At 38.0% G+C, this 14,185-nt stretch overlaps 1 protein-coding gene and 1 pseudogene across 1 annotated transcript; both read left to right on the forward strand.

Moving 5' to 3' along the window:
* The first annotated feature begins 881 nt into the window (after positions 1–881).
* Positions 882–1,812, forward strand: LOC124967909 (putative gustatory receptor clone PTE03; annotated as a pseudogene).
* Positions 1,813–8,002: 6,190 nt separating this feature from the next.
* On the forward strand, positions 8,003–8,743 carry LOC124967910 (olfactory receptor 7G2-like). Its single transcript, XM_047530349.1, has one exon. The coding sequence runs from the start codon at positions 8,009–8,011 to the stop codon at positions 8,741–8,743; it is 735 nt and encodes a 244-aa protein (XP_047386305.1). The 5' UTR covers positions 8,003–8,008.
* The last annotated feature ends 5,442 nt before the right edge of the window (positions 8,744–14,185 follow it).

A 14,185-nucleotide genomic window follows, 5' to 3' on the forward strand; every position in this document is an offset into this window, starting at 1 on the left:
ATTCTTGGGGTAGGGGGAGATTTAATACACTGATTCTTCCCTGAAATTGGCAGTTATCAACTAAAGATCCATTGTTCATCTTATTCACTTGTCCCACCCATCATTTCTCATCTACTATGATGGGTACAGGCACTCTGGTCATGTCCACAGCAGAAGCAAGTAACAATAACAATATTAAGTTTCATGGAAAACTAATTAAACAAATTTCAAAAAGAAATAAACATAACTTATCAACAGGGGAAAAAAAAAGGAAAGTCTCATATCAGGCCCTTCCCCCTGTGCATCCTCATAACATTCCCATGGAGTGTCTTAATGGCTCTGGTTATACAGATGCGGAGACTGAGTCTTCTCACACAGTGAACCAACCAGTGAAAGTGTTTCACTGGTTGTGAACCAAGCACTGAAGCCAGAGTCTAACTTGGGTGTGTCTACCTTAAATCCTGACTAATACTGTATTTGTTAAATAAAAGTTAATGTAGTTTGGTTTTGGATTTTCCTGATGGTTTTAGGCTTAGGAAATATTCAGGATTAAGACTGATATATCACTTTGTATTTTAAGACTGATATATCACTTTGTATTTTAAGACTGATATATCACTTTGTATTTTATTTCTAGTCATTAGTACAATGTGGAAAAGAGTGGGCATTCCAATAAAAATTCCAGACTATCAAGTAGGGTAGTAGAGAGTAGGACAGAAAGAAAAACATTTAAAGAAAAAGAGAGGAAGAGAGAGAGAGAGAGATGGAGAGAGAGAGAGAGATAGAGACAGAGAGAGAGACTAGCAATACTCTCTTCACAAAGTTTATGTGAAAGCTTTTCAAAATAACAGACACTGGCACACGTACTCTGTTCCATCATCTTTTCTTTTCTCCTCAGCAACATGAAATCAGAAAACCAAACGGGTGCAGTAGAACTCCTCCTCCTGGGTCTCTCAGAGATCCTGAACTGCAGCCCATCCTCTTTGGTCTGTTCCTGTTCATGTACCTGGTCACAGTGCTTTGGAACATGCTCATCTTCCTGACTATCTTCTCCAACTCCCACCTCCACACCCCCATGTACTTCTTCCTCTCCAACCTGTCCTTCACTGACATCTGCTTCAGCACCAGCACAGTCCCCAGGATGCTGGTGAACATCCAGAGACACAGCAAGACCATCAGTTACTCAGGCTGCCTCACCCAGGTCTGCTTTGTCCTGGTTTTTGTGGAGGGAAAACTTTCTCCTTGCAGCAATGGCTTATGACCGTTATGTGGCCATCTGCCATCCCCTCAGGTACTCAGTCATCATGAACACCCACCTGTGCATCCTAATGGTCCTGTTGTCCTTGACCATCAGCATTGTAGATGGCCTGCTGCACAGTCTGATGGTGCTGGGGCTGTCCTTCTGCACAGAACTGGAGGTCCCCCACTTTTTCTGTGAACTTGATCAGGTCATAAACTGGCCTGTTCTGACACCCTCCTTAATAGCATGCTAGTATATGTATTGACTAGCATGTTGGGTGGTGTTCCTCTCCTTGGAATTATTTACTCTTACATTAAAATAGTCTCCTCCATTCTGAGAATGTCATCCTCTGGGGGAAGCATAAAGCCTTTTCCACCTGTGGGTCTCACCTATCTGTCGTTTCCTTGTTCTATGGGACAGCTTTAGGGGTGTACCTTAGCTCTGCATTTACTGATTCAACCAGAAAGACTGCAATAGCTTCATTGATGTACACGGTAGTCCATCAAATGCTGAACCCCTTTATCTACAGCCTGAGGAACAGGGACATGAAGGAGACTTTGAAGAAACTCATTAGAACCTCTCCTTTCTTGTGATTGCAGAATGAGTCAATGTGAAAGAACACCGAGTAAGCCACATGGTGAGTTCTTCCACCATCACGTTCCTATGCTACCACGATTAGACTCCCTTATGCTACCAGTGTTTCAACTTAGACTTGAAAGATGACTTCGTCCCCTGAAAACACCTGTGACCATTCTAAGCTTGATCTGTTGGTCATCTTTCATAGTAGCAGAACATAAGCAAAGGATTTTCCTCTAATGATTTGGAGGTATTTCTCAGGTGAAGTTTAGTGACAGCAGGTCATATAGGGCAAAGGAGTGAAAGAAAGATCCAGGCGTAGCTGAAGGACTAAATTTCACCTCAGTCCATGAAGTTATTCCCAGTTTAATAGCCTTATTACATTGTGAGCTTTATCACCAGGGCTGTGATGGCTGATTATCTGGACAGGATACTATTGAACTGAGATAATCCTCCAGAGAACACCACAGCTATGCATTGCTGGCTGTTAACCCTTTCTGTGAACACAGCCCGGAGGCTGATAAATATTCTGCCTGCATAGCGCCCAGACCACCCACTGCTCTTGGCTTCTCATCTATGAAATCGGGCTGAGTTGCCCACTCACAGATTTGACATGGCTATGAAATTTTTGATTTGTATCCATAAGAATGACTCTATCTCAAATAAGAAAAAAAATGCCACTCAACTTTGCTCCAACAAAATGATCATCTTGAATAAATTAGACTTAATTGAGGACTTCCAAGCACAGCTCCCTGGAATCAGCTTCAGCTGTTTCCAGGGGAGTGCACTCGATCTCTGGACTGCCTGCCTGTGCATATTCTTACACGACACCTCTCCCAGGGTGTCCACTCTCCAGAATTGTGTGTTAGTCATTTTTTTCCTTTTTCCAGTATTTCTCCGTTTGGTTTAAGATATGACACATAATTTTACCTTGTTAAAGTTTAATTGTGCTGGGTACAGTGGTACACAGCTGTAATACCAGCAACTGAGGAGGCTGGGGCAGGAGCTTTGCAAATGTTCAAGGCCAGCTGGGGCCACTTGGTGAGACCCTGTCCCAAAATAAAAATATAAAAGGGCTGGGGGTGTACCTCAATGGAAGAGCAGCTCTGGGTTCAATCCTCAGTACCAAAAGTTGAATTGCAACATATTAAACATAACTTCTTTTTTTTTGTAAATTAACTTTTATTGTAAAATATGGAATACACATTGTTGAACTGTGCCTTCTTTTACTTGCCCTGATGTATTTGAGATTTACTGATGATAAATTTGTCCTTGCTGTATATTTTTGCAAGATACATGATGATATTAAAATTTAATTATCTTTTAGGTATTTAAATAGCACTTTCATTTAATTTTATTGTATTCATTTAAAGTATGCCATGTGAAATGATTATTATAGTCAAGTAAATTATCATATCCACCATTTCACATTTGAGAAAGTTCAGTAGCCCCTCTTTATCTGTGGTTTCTCTGCAGTTACCCATAGACAAATGCAATCTGAAAAGTTTAAGGAAAATATTTTGTTTAAATTTTTTAAAAATTCAACTTAAAAACATAAAAGTTCTTTTATTAAAATTTTTCTTTACATGCCTGAAAAACAACCAATCTTATTTCTAAAATTTTATAATCTTTTTTCTAAGCATCTTTGTTAATAAAGTCCTGAATAAGAAAAACAGATTTAAGTTATGCTTCATTTTCAAATTCAATCTTCACAATGTATAGTGACTAAACATCCATTTTGATCTCCGAAAATGAATAGCTGCGAGATGAATTTAAACACAATTATAAATATGGTCATAGATGCCCTCTGCTTTCAAATATCCCACTGTGAAATATAGCATGTAGTATTACTGACCAGTCACCATACTGTGCAATAGAGCACCAGAACTTACTCCTCCACTCCACCTGAAACCTGGCACCTGTTCACTGACACTTCCTCACATCTCCCTCCTCCCTGTCATTCCTAGATGCTGGTAACGACTATTCTACACTCTACTTCTGAGATCAACATTTTAGATTCCATCTATGAATCATTTGGTCATTATACAGTGTACACATGTGATAAACTATCAGAATGCACCCAATAAAAATGTACAATTGTGCCCCTAAAAATAAAATAAAACTTACAAAACAAAGACCTTGATAATACACCAGGAAGAAATTATTTTTAATGAGTAGGTAGACAGGGTTTTGCACAGTTCATAGGACAGAGAAACTCTTGTACACAGGCAATCTTTGTGTAGATTCCAGGAAACCTGGGTTAGGGGTCCAAAAGAAAATAAAACAAGAAAAAATACATTGCTTTCTTGTAATATATTCGAGGAGTATCTCATGCTAAGTCAGACCGTGATGAAAGGTACTTTTGAAAATCATTAAACAGTAACTCATAGAATGAAGTGAAAATTTCTTTATTAATGTACAGGAAGATGCCCTTCATCACACCCAGCTGTGCTTCATCCTCTCCCTCCCATCCTTGACTGACATCTATTTAAGCACAAGGACAGTACCAAAGGTCCTGGGAACATCAGAGCACAGGACCTGAGCATCACTTAAGCACAATTTCTCTCCCAGCCATGCTTTGTCTTGGTTTATACTGTCTTATAAAATTTCCCTTGCAGTAATGTCCTGTAATAGTTTCATGACTGTCACTCACCCCTTGGAATAAATGGTTACCATGAACTCCTGCCCCTCTGAGTCTTGCTGATTCAGTCCTCTCTGTTCAACAACATTGTAGATGATCTGATGTGTCAGATGGTGCCATGACTTCCCTTCTGCACAGACCTGGAGATCCTCACTTCTACATACTCACTCAGATCATCAAGTCCATCTGTCAAGTGCCCTCATTCATGACATCCTGAGGCATCCATGAGAGGAGAAAAATAGACAATGCACCAGGGAAACAAGCATGAAAGGCATGTGAGGTGGTATCTGGATCTCTTTTCAGGAGAGGTGGACTTATCACCACAGCAGCTGAGGGCTGCTGGCAGTCAACCCTTCGCTCTTGGATCCCTTCTGGGAATTCCTCGGTAGCACAGATTGACTGGACTGAGTTTGGTGGTGCATGTCTATAATCCCAGCAGCTTGGGAGGCTGAGGCAGAAGGATTGAGGGTACAAAGCCAGCCTTGGCAATTTAGGGAGACCCTGAGCAATTTAGCAAGACCCCGTCCCAGAATTAAAAAATGAAATAGGGCTGCAGATGTGACTCAGGAGTTAAGCGCCCCTAGGTTCAATTCCGGGCACCAATAAATAAATAAATAAATAAATAAATAAAGAGATGGACTGCAACCAAGATTACATCCCCTTCCCAAATTACATCCATGGCCCATCTCTGCAGTTTAAACCCTGACTCACTTGCTCTTCTTGGGGTCATACCAGAAGGTGAAGGTTCATCTCATCTCCATAATCCCCAGTCAGGTCAGAGAATACTGGTGGTTCTATCACAAATTGTCCCTCAACCTAATCTATTCTCCAGCTCTTCTCTTCCCCAGGTTCTCATTCCAGGTGCATGTTCTAATAACTCGTCAGTATCAACCTCTGATTCTGTATTATTCTTGGTAGCTCTACTGGTTGTAATAAGAAAATCATGTTCTTTTAAGTGCTGAGAAATGCTGTGGATTATGTCAGGAAATAAGATGATCCTAAAGTATTTCAATTTGGAACAGGATGGTAATGAGATGCTTCACTGAGAAGAAGACATTTGAGAAAAGACCTGGTATAGTCAAGAGCACATCATGTGATTATGTAGAGATAGAACCAACTTTGCATTCCTTGAGAAAAAAAATAGTTACAATCTGTATTCTTTTCTGGGCTCGTATTTCTATCATTCTGCCAGAAATTTTGCAGTCTAAGTACCTTAATTTTGGTTTTCCTTTTGTGTATTAAACCTTTCTGCATTCATCATACCCGATGTGGATGATATAGAGCATATTCCTTCCCTATCTTTCCTGAAATCACCCTTTAATGTTGAAATCAATTAATCAATTCCCCTGAATGTTAGGAAGAACTTCTGTATAAATTTTGTGAGTCTGGCGATGTTCCATGGAATGTTGTATTACTTATAACATTTAAATTACTTTTCATTTCCAAGACTAGTTGCTTTCTGTGTTTTATTGAGAGAAATGTGTGTGCCTAGTTAATTTCAGCACTTCTAACTTGTGTTGAACTCGTTCACTCTAGAACATAGTTCTAGAAATTTCCACATCTGTCCTCTCTATCATATTTTTCTGATTTGATGAGGTCATTTCTGGTAGCCTCCAATATGTGAGTTTCTCTTAAAAATTAAACAAAACCCTATTGAAGATCTATTACATTTTTCTACTCTTTCCCCTTTTTAAATAAATAGGGTTGAGATGTTAAAGAAAACCACCACAATCCATCACTTCACAAATTGCAAATAATATATTCAATGAAATATAATTTCACATGGAAAGAGGTTAAATGTAAATAACTTGATAAACATAAGATGATAGAGAAATCACTAAATGTGGAAGGTTTTCAAATAAATACCAACATAAAACACCAACTCCATTAAGTGATGGGTGATATCCAACACAATGTGCTAAATATGTGGACACACTGCTTTTGGTGGTTTTGTAACTTGAAATATAATTTCACATAAAAATGAAGAACCATAAATTCAACTACCCTTTCTGTATGTGAAGAAAACTACTGAAACTATTGTGATAAAATTGAAGAATGTGTTCATCAAATTCTAAATGAAGAGTCATGATTCTATCTATAATTTTGACCATCAGCAATGATCCTAGAAAATAGACTATAATCCTCTAATTCAATAAAAAAGCACAAAATTAACATCAAAGGCAGCAAAGAAAAGTCATCCCTAAGTGTTTGTATTTTATACTATTTAGATAACTGTTAGAATGACAATATTTAGACCCACATATATCAGACATATTATCATGCCTAAAACAGGAACCAGTCTTCCAGATTTTATGAAATAAGTAGAGATGGCATAGTTTGTAAGTTAAAAGCAACACTGGAATTTATAAGAAGTGCTCTGTGTTACATGTTTAAGGACTCAGAAATGGAGATGAGAAGAAACAATGGAGGGAAATGAATGGTGAACACCTGGCCTGTGGGGTCAGGAATCAGCCACCCCGAACTGCTAACCCTCAAAGTCTTGGTCTTTAAGGACATGCACTCCTGAGATTAGAAGAATAGTGAGATAACAGCTAATGAGGAGCCTTGGATATTGAGCCCCAGGGATAAGAGACTGTAGGAGTCACTTGTGACCACCTCCCTCAAAAGTACTTCCCCAACCAGGAAGCACCACCTGAGCCTCCTCCCAGAGATGAACCTTGCTGACCAGGATCTCATCCATTCATTTAATCAGTCTGCATTTCCTGAGGATGGATATTATATCTTCAGCATTCAGGTAAGATGGGCTATGGATGTGCCTCCATGGTACAGCACTTACATAGCCCATGTGAGGCCCTGGATTCCATCCCAAGTACTACAAAAAACATTAGGTAGATGTTCAACACCATTCCTCTTAAATCCAAGCAGAGGGCACAGAGCTTTCATCAATGCTTTGGTAAGGTGAGCCCATGTTTTATGAGAATATCATCCTGGGGAAGCAATGAGGACAGGACACCAAGAGTGATGAGAAACCAGTCTCCCCAGGCGACTCCTGTCAACTCTCATCTACTTGACAAATTCCCCCACATGTTCGAACTGATAACCCTCAGGCTTCGGTCTTCCAGTCTCATACTCTCCTCAAGGAGATTTCACTGTTGCCCCACTCTAGAAATCTGCTGCTTTTTAAACATAATGACATTAAAATATTCTGAAATATATTTGTATTTTTGTGTGGGTGTTGAGCAAGGTTTGGTGAGTATATTAGTTGCTAGGACTATTATAACCAATTACCTCGAACTGGGTTGCTTAATAGAAATTTACATAGAAATAGTTCTGGAGGTCTACCAGCATGGTCCTAAAATGTTCTCAGGTGATACTGCTCTTGCTGCCCCATTAATTTTTACCTTTCACCCCATCAATTTCATAAGGTTTGTCAACAATTTAGAAACTATAAACCACACAGCTGTTTCAGAATTCCGTCTCCTGGGACTGACAGATGACCCAGCATTAGAGTCCCTAGTCTTCAGCCTGTTCCTGTCCATGTACTTGGTCACCATCCTGTGGACCTGCTCATCATTCTGGCTTTCAGCTCTGACTCCCACCTACACACTCCCATGTACTTCTTTCTCTCTAATCTTTCCTTTAATGACATCTGTTTAAGCACAAGCATGATTCCAAAGATGCTGGTGAACGTCCTAACACAGAGTGAGAGCATCACTTATAAAGACTGCTTCTCCCAGCTCTGTTTTGTCTTGGCTTTTACAGTCTTAGAAAATTGTCTGCTTGCAGTGATGGCCTATGACCGCTATGTGGTCATCTGCCATCCTCTCAGGTACACAGTCATCATGAACCCCTGCCTGTTTGGACTGCTGACCTTGTTTTCCTTATTGATTAGCATTGTGGATGCCCTGCTTCACAGTCTGATGGTGCTGTGGCTGTCCTTCTGCACAGACCTGGAGATCCCCCACTTTTTCTGTGAACTTGCTCAGATTATCAAGCTGTCTTGTTCTGATAACTTCATTTATAACATCCTGATATATATAGTGGCTTGCATATTTGGTGGTGTTCCCTGCTCTGGAATCATTTTCTCTTACGTTCACATTGTGTCCTCTGTCTTGAGAATGCCCTCATCAGGAGGGAAGCATAAAAACTTTTCCTCCTGTCGGTCTAACCTGTCTGTTGTCTTCTTGTTCTATGGGACAGCTTTTGGGGTGTACATTACCTCTGTATTTACTGACTCTCCCAGAAAGACTGCAGTGGCTTCAGTGATATACACTGTGGTCCCTCAAGGGCTGAACCCTTTTGTCTACAGCCTGAGGAACAGGGACATGAAGGGGACTTTGAGGTAGCTCACTGGCAGGATAATAGATCATCTTTAATTAGTCATTTGCATTGTAGTTGGGTTTCTTGGGTAAATCAAAAAGCAACAGGATTATTTGTGGTCCAGAATTCTGATTTTCCTGTCACTTACATTCTTTTAGAGGTCCACCACTAAAATAATGAGATAACATGACTGAGTATTTTGTGACTTGATTGATAACCTCTTTGCTTTATGTCTAATTCCGCAATGTTAGATGCATGATTTCAGTTCTTTTAATACCATTTATTTATTCAGGTTACTTTGGAGAAGAGCCTACATCAGAGTTCAGAGTTGTAGAAAAAAAAAAAAAAAACATCTGGTGCTTCCTCAGAAGAGGCAAGTTAGACATAGTGAACAGGCCAAGGACTATAAACTCAATGGTGGCCATACCTAGGTAATAGTTTACACATGGTCACTTAATTAGTGGTTCAAGTGAATTTTCTCCTTAGATTTAGTCCTAATGTGAGGTAAAGTAATTACACAAAGCAATTACTGAGACAAATTGCTGGCAGCAAATTTCTTTCTCAGGTAGTAACAGCATCTACCATATTCAATTTCAATTTCTATAATTAAAATTGTTTTATTTCATATCCATGTTTTGAAATGAGTACAAGATATTTGAAACTCACAAGGAAGATGACTTCAGTCCTACTAAGAACAAGAAATCCAGTGTCAACAAACTGAAATGTCAGAGAGTTACCTTTCACACCAAGGACTTCTGAGCAGAGATTCTACAGGGACAGAGAGTAGGGCTTCCCTCAGTCCTACCTGAGGGGAGCTCATCACAGTGCTGGTTCTCCCTCAGGGACCCAAGTGATAGAAGGAAACCCAGGTGTCTTATTTGGACATGATGCCAGAGGTAGAACACTGGTGATCCTCCCCTTAGTCTTTTTCTGTGGATCTACCAGACTGCAGCTCAGTAGAGGACTGAATGGGAGCCCTCTACACATACCCAGATCCTGTACCACTACCTGTGCTCATTGTGATAAATGAGGGAATGTTACTTATATGATAATGGGGGAAAGAGGATTTACAGAAGAGAAACTTATTCTGGTTTACCTGGGTCAGTTGCCCTGAGCCCAGTGACATTTCTTTATAAGATAGAAGTGGTGAAGACACAGAGAAAATGGGAGGTATGGTATCCACAGAGATGTAAACTATTGATCCAGTCGGTACTGATCTCCAGTGTTTGATCACTATTTAACCTTCAAAATTGTGACTTCCACCCTAGTGCATTTTTATCACCGTTGCAGGTATTCCTGTACATGTCACTACGTAAATTTGTTTCTTTTTGACCTTGCCTTTTCTGTGGGTACACCATCAAAAAATTGCTAAAAGTAGAAACTCTGCTTTAGGCTCTGCCTCTGTGTAACACAAGCAGAGACAGTATGTTTAGAGAATAGAAATCATGTGCCAACGCCCACCCTTGCTAATCAATGGGTTAATCACATGTCATGTTCTTCTGGTCATTGTGCTTACATCAAATCCACTGTTATCTATTTATTTAGCAATTATTTTTCTATTTTCAGTGCTCTATGTCTGAGTTGCGTATTGAACCTTGAAGATAAAGGGTATTTTTTGGATGTGGATGTAATTTGGGCACCTATTTTTCTTCTATTTTGTAAATATTCTCCTCCATGTCTTCCAAAGGAAGACATATAGGGTACATTTACTGGCTATTGTATATAGTTCTTGGGGTTGACAAAGAGTATTTCTGAATGATTTAGTGAATTTAACTTCTAATTAGATATTTCTTGTGTTTCACTTCACTTGCAGAATACCTTATTTACCTTGACAAACAAATGGGTGTAAAATATTAATTAATTTATCTTCTTATTATGAAACAGAGCCTTGTCACATATTATGAGCCATTTATTTTCCTATCTTGTTAAATAAATGTTTATGATATTTCCATTGCCTTAAATTTTCTTTTCATAATTTATAAGGTTTTATGCATTTGGAATAGCAATTCTTGTTTGTAATATTAAATCGTAATAAATAAATATAAATTAATAATAAATAAATTGAATAAATAAGAAAATTTATTAACTAGCATTAAATATTTGTTCTTTAAGAGAGTGCCTCCTTTGCCATATGCTTTTTACTGTATCATGGATATCCAAAAGTGATTAGTTTTAGCATGATTTAATTTGTCAGTATTTTCCCTCTGCATCTATACTCGATAAGCCTTGACATTGAAAAAATAATTTATAGTCTTTCCTTTTGAAATTGAGACTGAATCCATCTGAAATATATTTCTGACTTTGATAAGAGAAAGGTATTCAAATTCATTTTCATTTTAGCAAGTTTTATGAAACAGTTCATCCATTCACTGTATTGCCAATGCAGCAGTAAAGAAGTCTTTCATTTATGGATTGATGGAACCTCTTTTCAAACAATAAGATTACTGTATATGTTCTTGCAACAATATCTCCTGTCTTAAAGATATCAACACATCAATCAATCAAATCTAGTTTGCTGGGTTAACAAATATGCCCTCAGGTTTTTTACATAAAATCACAAAGGTGCTTTATACCACAAATTAACTGTTTTTTCTGTTAGTTTGGAATTTTCTGTAACAATGTTGATAATACACACATGAACCAATACTATGAAATCTGGAAAACTTCATAGTGAAATTCTAAAAGGGAAGTGAGATATTTGTTAAATGCTTAGTGCATTTTGATAACAGAGACTCTATTAGAAACATTCTGTTTATAATGTTCAAAGCCAAATTCAAATTTTACAGAGAAATAAATGAAATGATCCCTGTTGCATTATTATGGTACACTCTGCTTTATCACTTGTATTTAAATGTTGATATATTCATACATATCTTATTTCAAGTTGAACTGTGATGTCAGATTTCTTGATTTAATTTATGAATATGGTTGTGACTCTAAAGGCATGTACTGAAAGAGAAGCAGAAGCTAGTACATAGGAAGGGTGTCCATGTCAGTGGTGCTTTTGATGGACATGAGCAGAGACATTTCTCAAAAGAAGAAATGCAAATGCTCAACAAATATATGAAAAAATGTTTATCTCTCTTAGCAATCTGAAAGATGCAAATCCAACCTATACGAAGATTTCATCTCATTCCAGTTAGGATAACAATTATCTAAATGCAAATAATAACAAATGTTGGTAAGGAAATGGGGAAAGGTTCACTTATATGTTGATGGGGGGACTAAGAATTACTACAACCACTCTGAAATGTGGTATGGAGATTCCTCAAAAGACTAGAAAAGGAATCACCACATGACCCAGCTATCCCACTCCATGGTATTTATCCAAAAGAACTAAAATTAGCATACTACAGTGATTTATGCATACCAATGTTTATAGCATCTCAATTCCCAATAGCCAGTTTATGAGAACAGCCTAGGTGTCCCTCAATCAATGATTGCAGTAAGAAAGCATGATGCATACACACAATGGAGTCTTACTTAGCCATAAAGAAAAATAAAATTATGTCACTTGCTGGTAAATGGATGAAACTGGACAGCATCATGCTGAGTGAAATAAGTCAAACTCAGAGAGCCAAGAATGTTTTCTCTCATATTCTGTTGCTAGAGTAAAGAAATGTGGAAAGAGGAGGAAATCCATGAAAACAGAAGAGAGATCAGTGGAGTAGAGGAAGAGGATTGAGGAGGAGGAAGGGGATTGTGGAGGAGGAAGGAGGAATGGGGAAAGGGAAGAACTGTGGAAATAAATTGACGAAATTATGCTATGTAAGTAAATGAATATACCACAGTAAATTTTACCTTTAAGTGTATCTATGAAGCACAAATTTGTAAAATTGTAAATGAGTAGAAGGAAAGCCAGTAGAGTAGAGGAAGGGGAAGAAAGATTAGAAGGTGGCGGGGAGAGAAAGTACTGAAGACTGAAATGGAGCAAATTATAGTCCATGCTTATATAATTACACCAAAATGAACTCCAATATTATGTATAACTCTAATGTGTCAATCAATCAATACAAATGCAAACACAATTTTTATCTGGTGGGGTCACAGTTGCCTCACCCATCATCAGTCAGGTCTCTACTCCAGAATTCTGTTTAATGAGTTTGTATGTTTGAAGATATGAAGAACATCACATCAAAAACCCATCCACAAGTCATTACTGAGTTTGATTCTGTTCTTCCTTATAGATTTTTCTGCAACTATAAGGTTATAGGCCCACAGTCATGGGTCTGGTAATATTTGATTCTTGAACTCACCCATACTCCTTGAGCAGAAATCTCTATCTCTGCCCATAGCAACTGGTCCTCTAGAACACCACGTTTGCAATATCTAGAAAGAGAAAATACTTCTTGCTTATGGGGATAAATCCATGGAGCAGTTGGCTTCTACCCATTTGGCAAATTTTGTCATGTTCTTTACTGGTATCTGAAAAACATTATTTTTTTATATTTGCTGTTCTCTTTCTGTGGTGCACAGAAAAAATGACCGTTTTGTAATCCCAATGATGTCTTTGTTAATTTTAACTATGACTCATGTGTGTTAGACATTGATGGGGCTAAAATGGTGAAGAAAGATATCACATGCACCATACACAGTGGCACACACCTATAAACCTGTAATCCCAGAAACTTAGAAGGCTGAAGTAGGAGGATCACAAGTTCAAGGCCAGCCTCAGAAATTTACTGAGACCCTAAGCAACTTAGTGAGACCCTGTCTCAAAATAAGAGGGGAATGTGACTCAGTGACTGAGTGCCCCTGGGTGTGTATATATACACACATGTATATATACACACATACACACACACACGTGCATATACATCCCCTCTTGTCAAGAAACATCCAATCTATTTGGAATTATAGATTTATGTGTAACAAGTTAACATGATGTAAAATATGCTGATAGTACATGAACAAACTGAAGCCCTTAAGTTTAAAAATCTTTAAGGTGAACACTAACATGAACACCACTTTAACTCCTTGAATGATGTCAAAAATCGAAACAGATGTGCTGAGTTCATGGACACATTTGCGTAGTTCTTTCTTTTGATGATTTTGTAAATAATTAACATATCTCTTCACTAAGTGTGAAGAACGATAATTTCAACTCACAATCTCCTTTAGGGAAGAAAACTACTAAAACTATTGTGACAGTATTGAAGAACATATTTTCAAATTCTGAACAAAGAGTCATGGTCCTATCTGTATTTTTGGTCATTAGCCATGATCATTGAAAGCAGATTATAATCATCTGTGCTAAATATGAAAAGCAAAAATTAAGGTTTAATTAATACAATTAGAGTTAAGAAAAGACATGCCTGAGTGACGTCTGTATTTTGTAAGATCTAGATAACATTTAAAATGACAGTATTACACACACATACATGAGACATTCTCACAATTAAGATAGGAAACAGACTTGGAGATAAAGTTTAATAGATAATTTAATAGATGTGCCTTAGTTTGTAACT

The sequence above is a fragment of the Sciurus carolinensis genome, chromosome 17 (genome assembly GCF_902686445.1).
Source record: "Sciurus carolinensis chromosome 17, mSciCar1.2, whole genome shotgun sequence".
NCBI lineage: Eukaryota > Metazoa > Chordata > Mammalia > Rodentia > Sciuridae > Sciurus > Sciurus carolinensis.

Excerpts from the sequence above, each read along its gene's own strand:
- LOC124967910 (XM_047530349.1), top strand. The coding sequence starts at position 8,009 with ATGTACTTCTTTCTCTCTAATCTTTCCTTTAATGACATCTGTTTAAGC.